The sequence below is a fragment of the Delphinapterus leucas genome, chromosome 3, assembly GCF_059928025.1.
Source record: "Delphinapterus leucas isolate spDelLeu-1000000601 "Yukka" chromosome 3, BTC_Dleu_Yukka2, whole genome shotgun sequence".
Taxonomy (NCBI): Eukaryota; Metazoa; Chordata; class Mammalia; order Artiodactyla; family Monodontidae; genus Delphinapterus; species Delphinapterus leucas.
Genome location: NC_143131.1, coordinates 54,005,004 through 54,025,439, shown reverse-complemented (window position 1 = coordinate 54,025,439; position 20,436 = coordinate 54,005,004). Strand labels below are relative to the sequence as shown.

At 33.0% G+C, this 20,436-nt stretch overlaps 1 protein-coding gene across 9 annotated transcripts in view; it reads right to left on the bottom strand.

The window, feature by feature from the left end:
- Nucleotides 1-468: 468 nt before the first annotated feature.
- ERBIN (erbb2 interacting protein) overlaps nt 469-20,436 on the bottom strand; it is a 110,870-nt gene continuing 90,902 nt past the window's right edge. For 3 of the 9 annotated variants that reach the window (XM_022596291.3, XM_089908917.1, XM_089908919.1), the window contains 8 exons: nt 19,932-20,115; nt 16,594-18,142; nt 12,460-12,603; nt 9,784-9,903; nt 7,181-7,390; nt 5,983-6,075; nt 5,415-5,489; nt 469-4,608 (listed from right to left, as the gene is read on the bottom strand). In XM_022596291.3, coding sequence (XP_022451999.2) covers nt 4,501-4,608; nt 5,415-5,489; nt 5,983-6,075; nt 7,181-7,390; nt 9,784-9,903; nt 12,460-12,603; nt 16,594-18,142; nt 19,932-20,115 — 2,483 coding nt within the window. In that variant the 3' untranslated portion in view covers nt 469-4,500. Of the gene's footprint in view, nt 4,609-5,414; nt 5,490-5,982; nt 6,076-7,180; nt 7,411-9,783; nt 9,904-12,459; nt 12,604-16,593; nt 18,143-19,931; nt 20,116-20,436 lie in introns of those variants that run through there. The other 6 variants (XM_022596293.3, XM_022596306.3, XM_022596333.3 and 3 more) reach the window with 6 other exon arrangements.

The following is a 20,436-nucleotide window of genomic DNA, read 5'->3' as shown; positions in this document are numbered from 1 at the left end:
TCCAAAACTTTGGAAATTAAATACTTTTACCTATCATAGTATTAAATCATCTTTTGTCACTTCTAGGGATATGGATGGGAAGGGGAGCATGAAGGATGAGCCAGTGTACAACCTTGAACAATTTACTTTGGGAGATAAGCCTGCACATGGTTCTCGGGAAAACAAATGCTCCTTGGAAGGATGATCCAAATGTGAAGGAAATGTTTTAATATCCATTCTGGGATGGCATTAGTTCTGAGTATTAGGTTTGGCCCTTCATGAAGATGGGGAGTCCTACAATCATCTACCCTAAGAACTCATGCTCCACATACTAATTTTTCTTCAATTTTAATTTTATTTCTTCATTTTTAGCTTATTTTTCTTTAAGTTTCCTGACAAGGAAATTAGTTGGGAAGAACATATAAAAAAAAGATCCTTCTAAAGCTCTGCCTTGGAGGAACTGGTTTGATTAGATTAAAGCAAGGTCAGTTGAGGAAAAATATTTATTGACAATGTTCTTCATACAAAACAAAAATAGCTTTATTGAATCACAAGGTTGGGGGCAGGAAAGCATACATGAGCTTTTCATATTTCATCCTGAAATCAGATTGAGGGCTGACTGAGAAGCTAGGTTGGCCAGATGAAATCCCATGAAAGTTTGTAACTGTCCCTAGTTGTTATATTTGAAAAAGGGAATTATAACAGTAGCATCATTTTTCAGTCTCTTTCTTAAAAATTCTACTGACGTATTTTCCCCAAATAAACCTTCTCAGTTTAGAATGCTGCTTGGATTTTAGGACTGTACATTTTTGGAGACCGTAAATTTTAATTCCGCAAATTGCTTCACAAAGAGTATGCAAAGTCCTAAAAAGAAAATGGCATTCTCTTAACATTTTTCCAAAAGTATAAATGACTGTGTTTGCTACCCCGCTGGGCTTAAAATTCTGCAGAGGTAAAGAAACAGCAGCTTTAGATATAAGATAGTCAACCTTTTCTGAATTCTATTATTAGGAACAAAAGGATTACCTAAAGGTTTGAGCTGGCTACTTATATAATCTAGACTACCTTTTAAAAGTAATTGCTTGTTCCCTTGTTCATCATCAATTATGTGTATTCATTAACTCTTTTAATGAAACAAAATTATTTTAATTTTGATTTCAATATATCGTTCATAAGAAATCTATTTACTATACATTAAGCCAAAAGGATAAGCTAATAAGAACTTCAACAAAGAATGAAAAAAATACCTTTTCAAGTAGATGTGACTGATCACCAATCCTGAATTGAAAAACATTTCCATCCCAAAGGCTTCCTTCAGAAGTAAAAAATAAGGTACACCTACACTTCTTCCATACCCAGAAATACGAGGGATTAAATGTTCTTAAAGAACTTTTCAAGTATATACACAGCTTCAAGTCCAAAGAGGTCAGAAAAATATTTACAAAATAAATGTGTAGGGAATTTTAGAATTTCATGGACTCAGAGGAACCAATGATTCCTTAATGAATCAGCATAAAACTTTAGTTTGTGTAAACAATTCTGTGCTGGACATATAATTTTTAACGGTTTAAAATTTTAGGGTGGTCAATTTTAAATGCTGTTACTAAAAATAAGACAGTTTTGGTTTTGATGGTTTGCTACATAATACTTATTAAAAATAAGTATATCAATTATGGGCATGGGCCTTAACTACAGATTACTCAATAATATATAAACTAAAAATGTCTTTTCTATTTCCTCAAAAGATTTAAATTATTGCTCTTTTATTCAAATTTTGAAATTTTATCATTACCAAAACAAAAATTCTAATGAAGAATTCTTGTTAATTTTAATTTTCCAGTATTTTAGAAGAAAACTTCGGCTATTAATTTAAGTGCAAAACTATTTTGCTATTAGTTTTTTAAGTTATGTGTCATGTTACTCATCTTGTAACAAACTTTCTTACTTGACTTTATGTGTTACGAGAACATTAAAATTTTTTAAAATTAACTAGAATAGGGCTTCCCTGGTGGCGCAGCGGTTGAGAGTCTGCCTGCCGAGGCAGGGGACACAGGTTCGTGCCCCGGTCCGGGAAGATCCCACATGCCGCAGAGCGGCTGGGCCCGTGAGCCATGGCCGCTGAGCCTGCGTGTCCGGGGCCTGTGCTCCGCAACGGGAGAGGCCACGGCAGTGAGAGGCCTGCGTACCACAAAAAAAAAAAAAAAAAAATTAACTAGAATAGAAGAAAATACTAGTGCATATAACATTTGTTGTACTTGTAATATTTCAATATAATGTGCAGACAACTAATTTAAGGTTAGATCATTGATGAATCAATTGTTCTTTGTGGCTTATTTCCTTTTCCAAAATCACAGTCTGTGTATCTGATTCAAGGTAAAGAAGTTGAAAATGTCAGAATTATACCTATTTTTTGTATTCCTTATTAAAAGCAGAATGTGACTGTGAGAAGTTGACTGAAACCAATAAAAAATGATGGGAGTAATTTTAGAATGCCAAAATTAATATTTTAAAATAAACTATGAATAAAGGGAACACCAAGGCTTGTCTTAAAGAAGCTGTTTGTCATTTTTTAGAGATTACAACACACATACAATAAATGAATTTTATCAAAATACAGCACATTTTGTCTACTATATCCATAAAAATCAATTCCTATGTAAATAGTACTGAAAATCAACTAAAATGAGTTAAACTTTACAAAGAGTTGTTAAAGGGCTTCAACCAATATTATTAAAACTATACAGTACAATAACCAATTGATAACATCTTGAAAGAAGTGCAGTATTGGAGTTCACATCTTTTTAAAAGTACTGCCTATTTACTCTGACTAGCAAGAAACAAACGAGTCCAACTCATTTTTGCAAAAATAATGCAGATTGCTGTTTTCGCTAGTCTTATAGAAGACCTAACCTTAAAACAAGGTTGAAGAACAAAGCGTAACAGATTCAAAATTCCAAAATTATATTTCTTAGTAATTAAAAATGAATTGCAATAACTGAATATTGCTCTAATGAAACGCTCAGACTAGCCTCGACTAAAAACAGTTATTGGTCTTCTATGGCACTTTTTTCTGGTCCAAATAACCATGCATTAATTCTTACCATTGCATGTCACTCAAATTTTATTTGATTACATAGACAGAACAAAAACAAATAAAATTAATGGTTTGAACAAAATTAATAAACCTCTATCAAATAATTGTTACACTAACGAGGAACAAAGGCAGTTGGTGGTAAAACACTATTACACTGATACACTTAGAAACCCTTTAAAGACTCTGAAGTGTCGAGTTCACATTTAATGTTACCTGTAGGAACAGCCCTTTATCTGAACACCATTACACACTGGTAGGCCTCAAGGACCCATCCCTTTGCTCTACAACTCTCCACAGCAATTCTCTATCACTGTGCCAGTTTCACAAACTTGCTTTGGTTTCCTAGCTCCATGCGTACTGTTTCCTTTTACTTTACCAAGGCAATGTTGAGGCCAAACAAAATCAAGAGGCTTTCCTAAATCTTCTTACATTTTGTGTTACAGCAACACAATCTTAAAACTGGCCATTTCAGTTTCATTTGTTGCTTAAAATAAAAATTATAAATTAAGATTAAAATGGAGTACTAATTATAAAACAAATTGCAAGTACCACCATTTGCAAAAAATCAAGGAATTTCTGCATCACGGAAAATGCATGGACCAAAAAAAAAAACCAAAAAGGAAAGAAAATGCATGGACATGCATCTACAGAAGAGTTAAAAATTTCCTGTGACTAAAAAATTGAAACTTGATTCACTAGTAGCAGATGTAGAGTAATGGCTATGACAAGAACAGATCCTGAAGAGCTCATAAAATGCAATTATTGTCTTTTTTATTTCTTTAAAAAGACATCACATTTTTTATTGCATTATTCTATTAATAAAAACACATTAACAGCTGTTTTTTTTCATTCTTTGCTTCCAGATTTTTATAGGAAATAACTGTTTTAATCTGGCCTTGGAAAGTGAACCCACCAGCACCACCTTCACCTACTCACTCTTCAATTCAATATGCACATAGCAAAAGCCAACACTTTGAATCTCTTGCCCACATAAAAAAAAAGTTTCAGCAGAAAAACATTAATACCAGTTGAATAAAAATAAGGGCATAAAAGCTATGAGATAGATAGCTCTGCCATCTGTCTCTGGGCTACAATCAAGGCTAACTAGAGCCTTGCACAGAATTCAATCATGTGTATGAAATCCAAAAATAAACCTACACTCTATACAAAAACAACATACATTTGTTTTTGTAGCCTTGACTGCTATGTTTAAAAACCTAAAAGTTTTATATGGTATGAATTCAACAGTCTCCCCTATATACTGTACAGTGGTTCTTTCCCTCTAACCACAAATTCCATTATTTCATTAATGTACAAATTTGAACATATTTGAGTTCTTTATATATAAAAATAGTCAAAATATTAATTTCCCCTGCAAGTATCTTCCAATAAATCTTGCTGTCTCTCCATTTTTTAGTCCACAGCTCTTATGAGGAAACCTCTCGTACAATGATGAGTTCTACTGTGTTCTGGAAAGTTTTTAGCAAGGACACTGCTTGTCCATGTTCAATATTGATAAAACTGTAGCCATTAGCCTAGAAGAAAGAAGAAAAAAGCTTAAAAAAAATTTCATAGTCATTTATTTGCATTTGTGCATTTGAATTTCTGCCAGCTCACAAACCTGGCAGAAAATAAGCATCATTTTGGCAACTTAAAACAACATCTAGACTCCTGGGCCCTACCCCATCTCTATGGAAATAAAATCTCTGAAGGTGGGACCCAGGACCTGTATCTTGCCCACATTTTCAGATGATTCTTACATAGCAACCTGACATTAGGAAGCACTTGTCTAAGACAGTGTCAGACATGGTGTTGTGTGTATACACTAAGGTACAACTGAGGTCACCAAGCTGCAAGGGTAAAAGAGGTCAAGGCCTAGTCTTCCCATTGCCTAGGAGCCACCAGATCAAGGACACTACACTTCTTATAATTTAAGCTAAACATCTAATGATGTTTTACTATACATCAGACACACAGTTCTAAGTGCTTCTTGTGAATTAAATCCTTTAATTCTCGTAACACACAGAGGAGATTCTTTCATCATCTTATTTTAGAAGAAGTTAACATTCGTAAACTTAAACAAAAGGCTAAGATATATACCCCAAAATGCTAAGGTTTATTTAAAAAATATCAGTATGATCTTCCAAGGTACAAGGTGGAAATATTTTAAGCTATGAAAGCACTGGAGAGTAGCCTATAAGAAATGCCACTGTTTTCATCCACAAGTATTTAAAGATATCTTCATAAAATGCTTACTTTCAAATCTGGCATTTAATAATCCCTTGATGAGGAAGGCAGATGTTATAAAACAAAAAGTAATAAAAAAATGTATTTTAGTTACCTGAATAATTTTATCACCTGGTTGCAGTAATTTTGATGCTGGCCCTTCAGGCTGCACCCTTGTTACAAATATACCCTTTAATAACAACACAAAAGATAATTATTTGATGGAAAGCAGTATGCATAAATAAAACAGTACCAAGGAGCAATCTTTTTTTTAATAGTATGCAAATATTTGAATTGTGGTGCAAGTTTTCTCCCTGTCTCCTCTGAATAATATTGTGACCACGCTATGTTATTTGTGCTTCTGGTAATTCTTACTTTAGTGATTTTTATTAAAGTGATTAAAAAAAAAAGTTACTTCTATAGATGTGAAGAAAAGTATTAACAATTAAAAAATCACTTCACAATATAATGAACATTAAAAATTTTTGGTTAAATTTGTAGTCCTTAAACAATTTGAGCTGATCACATTTCAAAACAAAAAGCTGAACAATACAGAGGGAAATCACAAGGTGATGTCTGTCTATATCTATATAAATATGTTAGATTTTTACTTATACATAAAAGGTACTAATTTAGTGAATAAAAATTAATGAGCATTTCAAGGATATATAAACAAAACTCACATCGTCATCAGGTCTGAATGGGTTTCCTCTTCCCCCAACCCCTCCTGATATGCTAAATCCAAGTTCTGGATCCTTGTCAACTCTCACTCGAATCTGAGTTAATATGAAAATAAACTTATTACTAGTATCAGAAAAAGCTATAATACAATAATAACCACACTGGTAAATTAAGTTCAAGAAAACATAAATATGTAAGAATTCACGTACAATAAATATTTGGGCAGATGAAATGAAACTACAATGTGAAATATTATGTTAATGAGTTAGTGAGTTAAAGGCACAGCTGGGATTATAAAGCATAGCTCCTAAATTAACCTATTGCTATCTTATGAGGATATGCAACAAATTAATGTTGACTTTATATATTTTGGACAGCACAGACTTTAATGACATAGAGCATACACACAAAACATGTATTTTATTATCAGTTTCCATTTGTAGAACATCTAAATTACATAGTATTTCTGTAATACTACTGGACGTTTCATAAGACGTCTAAAAGATCCCTGGGTGGTTGTTGGATATTAACTCATTTCCTAAATCTGTTTATATGCTTCAAAGGAGTTGGGATTGATGATCAATCAATACTATTTTTTACAACCAAGCTATAGAAAAAGATGCAAGAACTAAACTTTTGTTATAAAACACTCCCTTTCCCCAGAGGCCAAAACAAAATGAATGAAGCATTTGTTCTCTAAGTTTCTAATAATAATATTTTATTAATAAACTATCAAAATACATGAATATATAACTGTTGACTTTTTAAGTACTTTGTAAGATTTAATTCTCAAAGTAGTCTGGAGACTATAGGCCAGTTTCAAAAGCTAACTATCAAATAACAATTAGCAAACTATAATATGCCATTCAAGTTTAATGGTCTACTATTTTTATTCCTGAAGAAGGTCCAATTACTGGAGTATCATCATCAACCAGTTTTGGAAATACAACCACCTTAGGAAAAAAAAAAATTCATGCCCTCAATACTATCCTATATCAATTTATCAGAACAGGGGGGATCATACTGTCAAGTTAAACCACAAAGTTTAATACCTTATAAACTTAACATGAAACCAAGCCATTAAACAAAACAGTAAAAACTATGTTAAAATTCTGTATGGATTTATTGCTATAATTAAATAACCTATAAAATACATTAAAAGCTTAGTCTCATATTCCAAATATTCTTGATCATTCTTACCTCTTGCCTTGCCAGTTCATGGCCTTGTCTAGGAGAACAATGGGGCTGTGTGTATGGAGGCTGGTGGGCCACTTTCAGCATCAAGTAATCAATTAGTTGTTCTCTAGAGGGATGCCTTGCCACAGATGCCTGAGGAAGGGGGTGATGTATTTGACTATAATTTGCCTGAGGCCTGAGAGGCTGGCCCATCTGTCCATTACTCAAAGGCATCTAAGAAAAACATGAAGTCTCTTAAAATGACCAATAATAATGCCTTGTTACAAATATTTGGATGTTCTTCTTGGAGCAATACAAAAGCACTAGAGTTTAACATTCTAAATCACACAGTATCACGCCATGTGTGCCATTTTTTCTAATTTTACACTTTTAAAAGAAAAAAACTGTTAATGTCTTAATTCTAAGCTTGTCTGAGTGCTCGCTGATAGATTCACTCTTCAAAAGTTTCAAATTAAAGTACATCATATCTACATTTAAAATTATTTGCTTTTCTGTAAGCTTAACCCAATGGTAAACAGTATGTCAAATTTTAACATTTAAGTAAGCCCATTAAAAGGGCATCTCTTCCCATACTATAATTAATCTCTCACATACACTCAAAATATGCATTTGCTGATGCTTTTCTTCAGAATGAAAGTATAAGTAGTTTTGTGGTAGAAGTTTTTCATAATCTTGAGTATATTCTTCTACCTCTATTCCTTCCTCTCCAGAATTAAAAAGCCAATCTAGCTATGCAGTACAAAACTGATTTATTCCTCGTGTGTCTGTGTGTGTGTGTGTGTGTGTGTGTGTGTGTGTGTGTATCAAGTTAGGAATTTTTAAACTCTCTAATAAGTATTAATTCCATAGAATGTTAACCACAAAAATTAAACCATGACATTTTATTTTGCTTTTCACAAGCTAAACAAAAACTCCAGATTATTCTGTTGCTGTTAAAGAAATATCTTTGTCTTAAAGTCTCTTGTTTTTTAGATTTAAAAATAACCTTTATGGAAATGTGATAATAGCTTACTTCTGTTAATGTGAGGAATCTATCTGAAAAATAAGAGGTTATATTTACATTACAAATATTTGCATATAAAGAAATTTTTGTGTAGAAGAAGAAATAAGTACATTTAAGTGATTCAGTCATTTAAAACTTCATTGTTAACTATTAACCCACAAGGAAATTAGAGAAAAACTGTGATGATTTGAGTCTCATTTCCCTAAAATTATCCAAAGTAGAAAAGTTTGGGAAAACATTATGGCAATAATTTCAGAACTATGTATTATCTTCTTATGTTCATCTTGCTGAGGAATACAAAGTTTGGTTTTGGTGAATAATATTTTTACTTTAAAAAAAAGTTCTCATTTTCACTGTATTACACTTGAGAACTTAGTTAATTCTGAGGCCTGGGAATATACATGAGTGTTTCATGACAGGGCACAAAGATATTATTCTCTCACAAATTTTATGTTGGTTGGAGAGAAGAGGTGCTATATTATCTCTTTTTTAAAAATATTGTGGTTGTTTCCCACTTGATCACTGTAGATTTGAAGCAATTAATCCTCCTAGGAGTACTTAAATAGTTGTGCAATTATTTTATTATTTTTGCATAACTCTGTAGACAGCACTTACTTTTCTTCATGTTAGCACAATTTATTCCTACATGCAGATTTAAAACCTTTCTCCTGGGGAGAACACTCCAGACAATAACTACTTCTGACCCATTCTTAAGGCTCCCTGACACCTAGAAATTGGACATACCTGAATGTGTAGAACACATTCTACATCAGTGTTAAACATAGCCATGGAATATACTAAGCTATGATTAGCAGATAACTCAGGAGAATAAAAAACATAAAACAAACTCAGTAACCCAAACCAGAAAATGGATATTAGAAAGAAAAAAGAAATTGGATAGCAGAAAAAGAAACTCGACAGCAATTAAAAGAAAAACAACAAAAAAAGGGTAAAATAAATGAATACGTACAAACTTACATGGCTGGATTCCTACTCTCAAGAACAATGTAGAAGTTTATATAATACATAACTATGCTTCACAATTGTAACTGGTTATACTAGGGATATGGGCTTAGTTAAGATGAAGAACAGCTGAGGAAAATACTAAAGAAAAGAATTATCTATCCAGCATTGGTGACAAAAAAGTAAACTCTCTAAATGAGTGATGCTTTAGTTATAAAAGTAGTAAGAATACAACCATCATCTATTCTACCATATACAAAAGTCTTTCAAGGTGATTTCTAATTACACTTAAAGTATGTTAAAATGCCTTCATCCTCCAATGAAGAATTTAAGACAGGTTCATATTTAACTCTCCAAACAGTTTTACTATTAGGAATGCCAAAAAGTAGGAGATACTACAGAAATCCAAAAATAACAAAATGATTCTTCAGTGTGGAAGAAATCATGGAATAAACTAAGAAACAGCAGAGTGAAATTTTATTTCATATTTCTCAATTATTAAAAAAAAACCCTTACTAATCAAGAGGTGAAGGTCCTCCAAAAAGCATTTTCAGCGTTAAAGCATATATGATATTTCTTAGTTCAAAAGCTGTAAAACACAATAAGCTCACAGATACTACTTCATTCCCTGAGCACCTACTTTCATCAAGCTGTCTGGAAGAACATCTTTGTGACTAAGTGTAGCTGACGGGTAGTTCTGCTGTCCTGAAATGAATATATCATCTTGGCAAGGATCTCCTGCACAGGATGTCTGGGGATGCTTCAAATGAGGGGGAAATAAAAAATAAACAAATAATGATCTTTAAGATGTGAAACCAAAATGATGATGACACTTGAGAGGAGATACTGCTAGACAATGGAAAGATGAAGAACCAAATCAAACATTACCATCATAACTACCATCGATATTAGCACCTTTATAATGGGTGTTAACTATATTTATTTATTTATTATTGTGGTAATCACTTTGTAATACATACATATATCAAACCATCATTATGTATACCTTGAACTAATATAATGTTATATATCAGTTATATCACAATAAAACTGGAAAAAATATTAGTACCTTTAACAGTCTTTCAAAGTTACATGGCAAAATGTTTGTTCTTATAATGTGTGAAAAGTACATATGAACATATACTGTTAAGATATTCCTTTATAATACTTTTAGTTTTATTTACAGTAATACCTAGCTTTTAACACTTTGAGCAATAAATTTAGTTATTAATCCAAGTTAAGAGTCCCAAATTTTAAGAGAAACTAAAATATATGCACTCCTGTTGAGCACAGCAAAAAGTTTTTTGGTAAAAAAATTAACTGCTGTTTTTTTTAACAGCACAGTATCACCCAGGATTTCCTTATTAATGATGAGCAATATCAATAAACATACAGTCTTATAAAACTTGCTTTAGCCTAATTGTATCATATAGTATTAGCTCAGTATTTTCAAAAGCACTGCTCTGATGAAATGCTTTTAAATTTTATTAATTAGAGTTCATATTTTTATATATCAAATAACATCCTTACATTATAGTTTATCTCACTGATACCTTTAGAGAAAAAACAGACTCAATCTCATTATCTCTGAATATTTCTTATAAATATGCTGGGAAGCAAGATGCTTATTTTTCATCTTAATTTAGTTCTAAACACACCTAGCTATATTTTAGAAAACTACAGAGACTGTGATAAATAGCAGTACTGTTACTTTCAAAACAGTGTATGGCTGGCAACACATATACGCAAACTATATCATCATGTTGAAAAATAATCTGAAATCCAGTTCATTATGATATGCCATAGGATACATGTAAATCTAAGGGTTTATAATTTAGTCTTAGGAACCATATCTGCAACAAAGCTATCATGTGCAGTTTGTTGCTAGTTCAAACCATGGCTTAGCATTTTTAGATGTAGTTTGATCTAATTTTGTTTATTTATACAATGAATACTTTATTACTTAATTTTCCTTTTCCGTTTTTGAGATGTGCTTTCAGAATGCATAATAATCAACTCAGCTCACAGCTTGAAGTTTAAACTCAAGCGTGAATGTACGACTATGTCTTTAAATGAACAAGTGCATTATGGATGAAAAAGTTAATAAACGCAACAGACTCAAAGACTCTGACTTGAATAAAAACAAGCAAAAGATATTACTGTTCAAGAATTTGTAAAGAACAATTGTTCCACATGACTATAAAGATTATCCCTGACTTAATAAAAGCCCCTGGTCTTTACCCCATGGCTTCAGCTGGAATGAGTGCCAGAAATGCAGGGCTTACTTGCCATCATCTCCTCTCTGTTTCAAACTGCTAAGTTACAAAAGGATTGTTGCCACTATTATGTAACACAGAAACCAGGCGGTGGCAGGTGACAGAAGGCAAAGCAAGATGGGTGAGGCCCAGCCAGAACAAAGTGAATCGAGGATACTGCTCCTATCCTAGAACAGAGTTAAGCCAGGAGTATATTAAAAAGTAGTAGGAGATTGGGGGTGGTGGGGAAGGAGACACTCAGGAAAAAGCAAAGGACCCAGAAGCAGGGTCACTATGGAAATAAAATTATGGGGGAGAGAATGCAGCTTTACAACGGGAGAAAGGTCTTTTCAGGATGGAGGAAGAGGGGCAGAGGAAACATTTACTTAGAGGCCATGCTACCACCTCAAGTTGTCACGGAAAGAAAAATCTTAAAACAGCCCCGCAGAGTTTTTCTGTTCTTTCTCCGTTTCTGTCATTCTTATCCCCTACCCTTAACTTTCATTAAAAGAATAAACCTTTCTTCTTCCCCACTAACGATTACGTGGGTAATAACGGATTTGGGTTTTGCCTTTTCACTGGTACTTAATGCAATTTCTCCGGGCTCACATTTAATCATATTCTGCAAATTATGATTAAACTTAGTTCCGAGTATTTATTTGCCAACCCTCAATCACTAAAGTGAAAATTATTCTTTCCCACAACCCCTCTGTGTATTACACATGGCATAGCCTTAAAACCTTGAGTTAGGGAAAGGAAGCTAATTTTAAGAGAAAGCACTGCGAAGAAAAATAATTTTTTAAAAAACCTCTTAGATTCCTATCGCTCACCCCTTTTTATATAAGAGCTGACTACATCCTTAGTTATGACCACAGAAACATAAGAGATAAAAACTAAATCAGCTTTGCAGAGTTTTAGAACTAAGCCATGGAAGAACTGGGAGGTAAACAACATATTTAACCCACAGCACAAATTTATTTTCTAGAATTGTTAAAACATCAAAATGTGGGGTTTCTTCCTCTTCTATGTACTAAAGGTACTGATCTACTACAGGTACTCACTCGAAAAATGTGCCCACCAGAATCTCTTCCGTCTGCAATACTCAAGGCAAGACTGCCTTGGCTGCCATGCAGATCCCTAGAGCTGCCATAGTGACAGTGGCTTACAGCAGTAAAATTGGAATTAAAGGACCTTGACAGCATGCTCTGAATAAAGAGGGGATAGATTTAACAGAGATTAGTGTAGCATGCAAAATTCACAAGACATGTTATGTACATAGACATATATACAAGTAACCCCAATACCACGCAGAAATATCCGGCAACACTGAATTTTCAGTGCCACTGAAAGAAATTGGCACTATTTACCATATATTTACATGAAAACATACATGTACACACATAAATTATATGTAAACCCAACCATTCACATGTTTAAACACCAAAAAAGAAAGTGCAAACATACAGCTGCTTTTATAATGCGATTATTTCTTTTACTCCTGACATATTTTATTAGAAGGTTGTCAGAAGATAGGAATTGATGTTATACCCAGATATACCTGTACGTATATAGTTACACACAGAACACAAACTAGTTTCTTTATAAAGACAAACTTCACCAACATTCAGTTATTTCTAAGTCAAAATGGGTTTCTAGAGAGTCTGCTTCATTTTATAGAAATTAATTCTGTCTTATTAAGTAAATGGAGAGTTTAGACATACATAATACAGCACAAAATATATTTGCAAAAAAAATATCTGGCTCTTGGCTATTGCAATTTCTAATAAAAATTATCTTCCACATTTAGGAAAATGTCTTAACATCAGAGAAAAGTTTAACATACACACAGAGTTTTAGGATATAACATTTAAAAGACTCCTACTGCTTTACAATTACCAGGAAAAAAATTTCAATAAATCTAGAAAATGCACATGTAAAACTTTTTTTCCCATTCAAATAGATAGATATTAAAGATTATTATATTTTAGTAGTTAGTAGTGGCTTTGCTGCTTAAACTTGAAGAACCCTTCAAGTTTCACTGATGGAATCCTTCCACGACTGAGTTTACTATAAATGCCTAATTGCCAATCCCAGAGCTGCCTGAGAAATGTACTTCAATAAAAGCACTGCCTGATTCTCATTGTTCCCGCTTGCTTATTCCCAGAGTTAACTACTGTTCTTTCACACGTGGATGCTTTTAGTCATGTCCCTAAACTTTAAGGGTCTGATGGTCAAACCGAGAGAAACCATATTTTGGGCATGACTTATTAGTAAGAAATGCACAAATCCACAAATACTTGTTATGACATTTACAACAAGCATTTATATATATGTTATGACATATATAATAAGCATTTCTGTATTACTCTTAGAAAATACAGATTTTCTCCAGATTATGAAGTTGATCTCTAATACCAAGAAACATTAACATGACATTCCAGAATGAAAAGAATCTGTAAAATTACAATGTACACATTTAGTTATTTTGTGGATTCTGAAGTAAAGACTAAAGAAAAAGCTGAATTTAACAGACCAGGCCTGTACTTTCCCAAACCATCTCACAAAGAATAAGAATTTGGCAGAGGCAGTTCAGAGGTTCCCCAAACACCTCATTAGAATGTAAAAATAAATTATACACATAACCACACACACAGAGAAACATTTCAGCAACACACGTGTTACACACAGTTTTAACGTGTCAACTTGAGTGGTCTGATTGACCCTTTTTAATAATATGTTGATCTTGGAACAAAGCCTTTGCTGTCATCTTTGAACGTACATGAGGTTTTTGTAAATATTTCACTGATTAAGAAGGCTAAAGTTTGGAATAGGTCTGACTTTGAATTCAGGCTTGTACAGAGACAGCCACATAAAACTGCACTCTGTCACAACACATCAACACATTGTGCAAAGCTCAATTAAGTGCTGCGCAAACGTCCTGGGCACTGTTTTTCACTACATGCTAATAGCTGTATAATAGCAAGTGAACATGGAAATCATCATGTTTTGTTAATCATATTCTGGTTGAGTGCTTATCAGTTTTTAATATAATAAGGAATATTGGCAAATGCTGATATATTAGAAATAATTTTAATTTTGAAATAAATTTTTATTCCTTTTCAATCTCTGTTGATTAGTTTAAATAAGTCTTGAGATTTCTGAGGTGGGATTTATTTTATACATTTGTGTTCCAGGTACAGTTTGCTGCAGCGGTTGGGAAGGAGGGGTTACTACTACAAGGTTAAAAAAAAACCAAGTAAGCTTCAATAACTTATTTCTTTCTGTGTTACTACTAAACTCCTCAGCTGGGCAAAGTAGACTTTTCCTCTAGAGGTAGGGCAGGCATTGTGAAATCCCCTGAGGAAAATTTTCAAATGTCTACCACACCATTAGAATTATGTTTAAGGGAGAGAAGAGGAGATGCAGACGAGCAAACAGAGATCTTCCATCACAGTCTAAATCATGTTGCCCTGTGTCCTCAAACGGCTTTTCCTAATTTCACTGAATTGATTCTCACCTATAAATTACCAGTGAGCACAACAGGGAAACTACTGTCATGCATTCTCTAAGCAATCATACGGTAAATTCTAAACATGAGGTTTAGAATTTAGAGAGATACAGTGAACAATGAGATGGCTGCTACTTGCTTCCTATTTACTAAAGTCCAGGTGTGTCTGTGTCACACAGGAAGGTAGTGGAGAATAGCCATCTGAGATGCCAACTAAAAATATAATGATAACCAAACTCATCTCTTCCTCCAAACCTGCTATTCCTCTTCAATATCCAGTTAACGGCAGTCCCAAAAAACAGTTATTCAAGGTACCAATCTCAAGCTTAATCCCTTTTCCTCAATGAATGATTACAGGAATATTCCCATCAGAAGTAAACTCTTATAATCTATTTCAGAATTGCCTCTTGAATTTGTTCCTTTGCCTCAATTCCACTGATATATTTTTCATTCCATTTATTTTCTGGACCATTAGACAGCCTCATAACTCAATCAATTTGACTATAGCCTCCTCCTCCTCAAATCCAGTTCCACACCATCACCAGAAATTTGTTTATAAAAGTTATGTTACCCTTTGCTTAAGAATTTTCCAAATTCCATAGATAAGGCACACAAATTTAAAGAGCCTCAACAGTATGTAGAGAATTACAGCCGAAACAAAATGGAGAGCTGACAACAAAGTCGCCTAATGCTATAGATGCTCAGCTATTTAAAGCTAAGAACAGAATTAAAAAGAGCTAACAATTACAGAGGTTCAATGTGAATTGACATAAGGTATTAATCACATTTTAGACACTGATTTCTGAAAAACTTAAAAGAATTTTAAAAAATAATGATTAATTGAGGTTGAATACGCTCAGCTGTTTTTAAAAATATCTTATATCAATAAACAAAGTTAAAATAATCCTTGGGTAAAATCCACTGAGAGATATGAAGCTAAATCTTGAAGAACGAATATGCCTTATATGCTTGGGCCATGGAACTGCCCCAAAGTATCAGTTTTAAGCATAATTAAAAAAAATTTTATCTCCTGTCAAAAAAGGTATATCTATACATAAGGTTATAAACTGAACATGAGCTTATTTCCAAACTACATTATACTACACTAGAGCCACAGACACCTGAGTTCAAATAGGTCAGAAATGCAATTCAGGAAAGTCAAGAGTAAATGCCATGCCAGAAGCCATCTGAGTCAGTGACAGTGTTAGTCATACAACATGAACTGGGGAAAAAAATCTTAGGTGAAAGATATATATTTACAATACATTTCTTGTTATTCTGTTAACTATATGGTAAATTGCTATTTCTGTAAACATATTTACATAATTAATTATTAATAGAGAGCAGGAAGCCAGAAAATAAGAGGTAAACATGTATATATATTATTTGTAGTATGACACAATCTAAACAAGATACACACCTAAATATATAAAATGAAGGTAAGCCCATTAGAAAACACTAAGGAGTAAGAGAAGGGAAAGAAGTTTATATTGACATCTCAACTGTTTTGAGACTGGCTAAGTCTAAACTTGGACCTCTAATCTCACTACCAAGGAAAAACTTCTAGAATATAGGTATATATTCAATAATTCAGAGTATCTTGTTTCATCAACAAAGACTGCCAAATATTTTAAAGGAAAATTAGTAAATTCATAAATAGGAGATTGAAAAATTCATGTTTAATTACCTTTTCTAACTTTTTGGCCTCAATGTGTCGTAGTACTTGTTCTCGCCAATCGTGAGGAACTTTACTTTTTCCTGGAGGATCTAATAATGAATGTTCAGAACCAACCCTTGCATTTGGTCTTTTTGAAGGACTAGTCCGTGAATAATTGAAATCACTAACTGACATAGTTCTCTCTGGTATTTCACTAACAGAGGGTCGAGCACTCTGAGGCCTTGATGCATTTGGACCATCAATGCTGTATGTTCGTGCAGAAAGAGGTCTCTGTGATCCTGACATTATTGGAGGAGTTCTTCCCACTGAATGTAACTCTCTGTATGATAAATAATCTCCTTCAGGAACTTGGGCCCGCCTCGTGGGACCTGGCTCACCAAGATTTACAGAGGCTGTAGAGGACACACTACTCTGTCGCTGAATCGTAGTTCGTGATGCTCCAGGAATGAGTCGGTCGTTTGGTGAGATGGCCCACATTTCCCCATGTCTTCCTGGACCAAGTCTCTGATGTAAATGGTATCCAGTATTAGCTCGAACATTGTTATGATTAGAGAAATTCATATTGGCAGAATGTTTAGCATAACTGTGATTTTCTGTACTCTCTGATCTAGGAAAGCGCTGCAGAGGCAAATTGACATGGTCTACTTGGGGATTTTGTTTGGAGTGCCACAAAGTGTCCTTGACTGTAGCACTGCTACTGTACTGGATATTATACTGTGGAGGACCATATATTTGAGGCGTGGACTGTGGGCCACTTGTTGTGGGGCCTCTTATTATATTTGGTTCTTCAGGATTATAATTTGAATCAAACTTGAAAACTGCCTTTGTACCTGCTATTAAATCAGAAGATGAAGAAGAACCAGTAAATACTTGCAATGGTTGATCATACAAAAGCGTAGCTGACTTGCTCCTGACTATGTTTTTTCCATCAACAGTAGATGTTACTTTAACTGTTGCACTTGGCTGCTGAGGTCCATTATCACTAAGTATGTCATAGATTTTTAGCCCGCCAGTCTCCATATTAGTTATGCTATGAGATTTCACAACAGATCCAATTGGCCCACTTCTCTGAGGGGACAGATCTTCAGTGCTTTTGGAAAGACCCGCATCAACAGAAGAACTGGTGTCATGTGGTTCAGTCCTCCTAGGAGACTGTGGAGTTCCCTCAGAACGTCCATTTACCTTATTTATGCATTCAAGAGTAGGATACTTGTTTCCATTATCCAAGTGCTCAGCCTCTCCTTTAGCATTATTGCTTAAAAAGCCTGTTTCAAGCACTGTATCCTCTGTCTTTGATCTTTCCACTATCTCTGGTTGAAATGTATCATTAGTTACAAGTTTATTAAGATTCATATTGATATGGTCTAATTTGTGAGATTCATTAGATGTGGCTGTTGAGTCAACACCTTTTTCAATAAGAACTAATCGCTCTTCAATATTCAAATCATATTCAGGTAAGTTAAAATCTTTTTTATCAGGAACCTCGGTTTTCTCCTCTGTTGAATGATTTAAAATATCTCCATTTTGTAAAAGGCTGTTAAAATTTTCATCTTCTTGCCTAAAACAAAGAAAATTTTATCACAAATATCATAAAGCCCAGTTTTCTTAGTAATGGGGAACATTAACAGCTAATTAATTAATGTGTAGGTACATAAAGATAAGAGCATTGATGGGAGTTACAGATAAAAGGCCTTTATTATCAAGCATGTAATTTAAAAATATTATTGTAACAGTCAAATAATATAGATTTATATTAAATGGAGACAAGGTAAAGCATGCTAATTAAAATTCATAGATCAGATTAATTTTCATCAATATCATCAATCTATCACAATAGTTTAATAGAGCTAAACAATGAAGAAAAATGTGATTATGTAATGAAATAATTCTCTTCTACTTCTGCATCTTTTCATGACTGTGTTAAAACATGAAATGCTTGAAAGATGGGCACATACATGGAGGAAAGGCCAGTAAGTTGAATAGTTAAGTAAAAAGCACAGAATATTTATACAAATTGTTCTGAAACCTCACATTATTGATCAGTTAATCATATTAACTAAGTAGGTATTATTAGATTCAAATATATATAAGGAAATTATACAAAGAACTAAACAATCACTCAAAGATCTACAAAATATGAAGAAAGATCAAAAGAGAAACTAAATCTAATCATTTTTCTGTGACTACACTGTATTTGGCAAATATTTATAAAATGTACCATTCCAAAATTATAGAAGATATTTTATTTCTATTTGGTGATATGAAAACATATTTGTGTCCTCTTTGTAAATATTCAAGTTACGTTTCAACAAATTCTTTAATACTGATCTTCCCATTAGGTAACAAAAAATATTACTAGAAATACAACAAAAAAGGTGTGGCTATATCCCTTTCTTAGCCTTTATTTCATTACAAAAAACATGACTTAGACTAAACTACTTCCCCAACAATATCAGTAAAATTTTACTATTTGACAAATTAATCATTATCTTAACCTCTAAGAGGTTTTAAAATTAATATTTTACCATACTGATCTTAGCCTCAAATTCAGAGGATAGATATAAATGAATTAATCATAACTACAACTACATAATAGTTAAGCTCAATTTGAGACATAAAATTCATCTTTCTTTTAAAGCAATGCAAATCAATGCATAGAAAAATTTGACTTAAATATGCCTGGAATTTAAGAACTATTTAACTCTAAAAATTAGTTAACAATATCCTTACAATAAGCTTTAGATTCAGTAGTAACCCAAATCTTTCTATTAAGCACTCTAGCTGATACAATAACATGAAAGTAAAATGGTATAGTCTCACTTTGATAACAAAACTTCTTGAGAACCCTAGTAATAAATTTCTTTTAAAATTCACCCAAATTCAAACCTGTAGGAAGTAAATCTTGTTTCAGTGAGTTTGACCTACAAATTTAACTCTAAACCAAAAATACAGCACTAATCAGAAATATCTGATTGAACCCTTTAATGATAACCCCCAAAGTGACTCTGCATTTCTAACTCTAAAAATACCCCTTTTAATTTGAATTATTCCGAACAGGCTCTTTATGTTGTAATACCTAGAAATATTATAAAACTGTTCAACCTTTTAATGAAGAGAATTAGAATATATTTTAAATCTTTTCTCCCCCATTTAAAAGACTAATTTAAAATGGAAATGTATAAAAGCTAAATAATTAGTAGTAAAGTGGGGAAGAAACCATATACTGCCTGAACCATTTCTATAATATTAATTTGTAAAAGCTTTTATGTTTTAATAATATATATTTATTTGCCTTACCACTTCTATTTATTGTACAAATAAATTATTTTGTTAAGATGTTCACAAACCTGATTTTGGAATTAATACCAATATGAGTTTGTTTCACTGGAGAGCAGAGTGAGGTATCTTGACTACTATCAGTATTAAGAGAAACTGAATCAGACATCCGAGATGGAGAAGAACAGTTGCTGTTATTCTGATTGCTATTGTGTGTAACTTCATCTGATAAAGAATCTGTATCCTTTGTATCATCTGAAACAAAAAAAACCTTAAGCTATTGATAAAGCCAAGAAGAATTTCCAGTGATGACAAATGGCATTTATATTGTCCTGGTTCAATATATAAGGTAAAGAATTATATGGTTAAGAAGATAACCAGAGGCTCACCTCTGAAAACTCAGTCCTAATACATAAAAAGATTAAAGAATCTAGAAATAGTGATACCTTCAATTAGTTTGTTTTTAGTGATACCTGTAGTTTTTTAAAAAAATATGACCAATGTTAGTTACCCAGAATTTGGTTTAGTTTAAACTACTGACAAGATGATATCACACAATGTTTAAGGCCATCAATT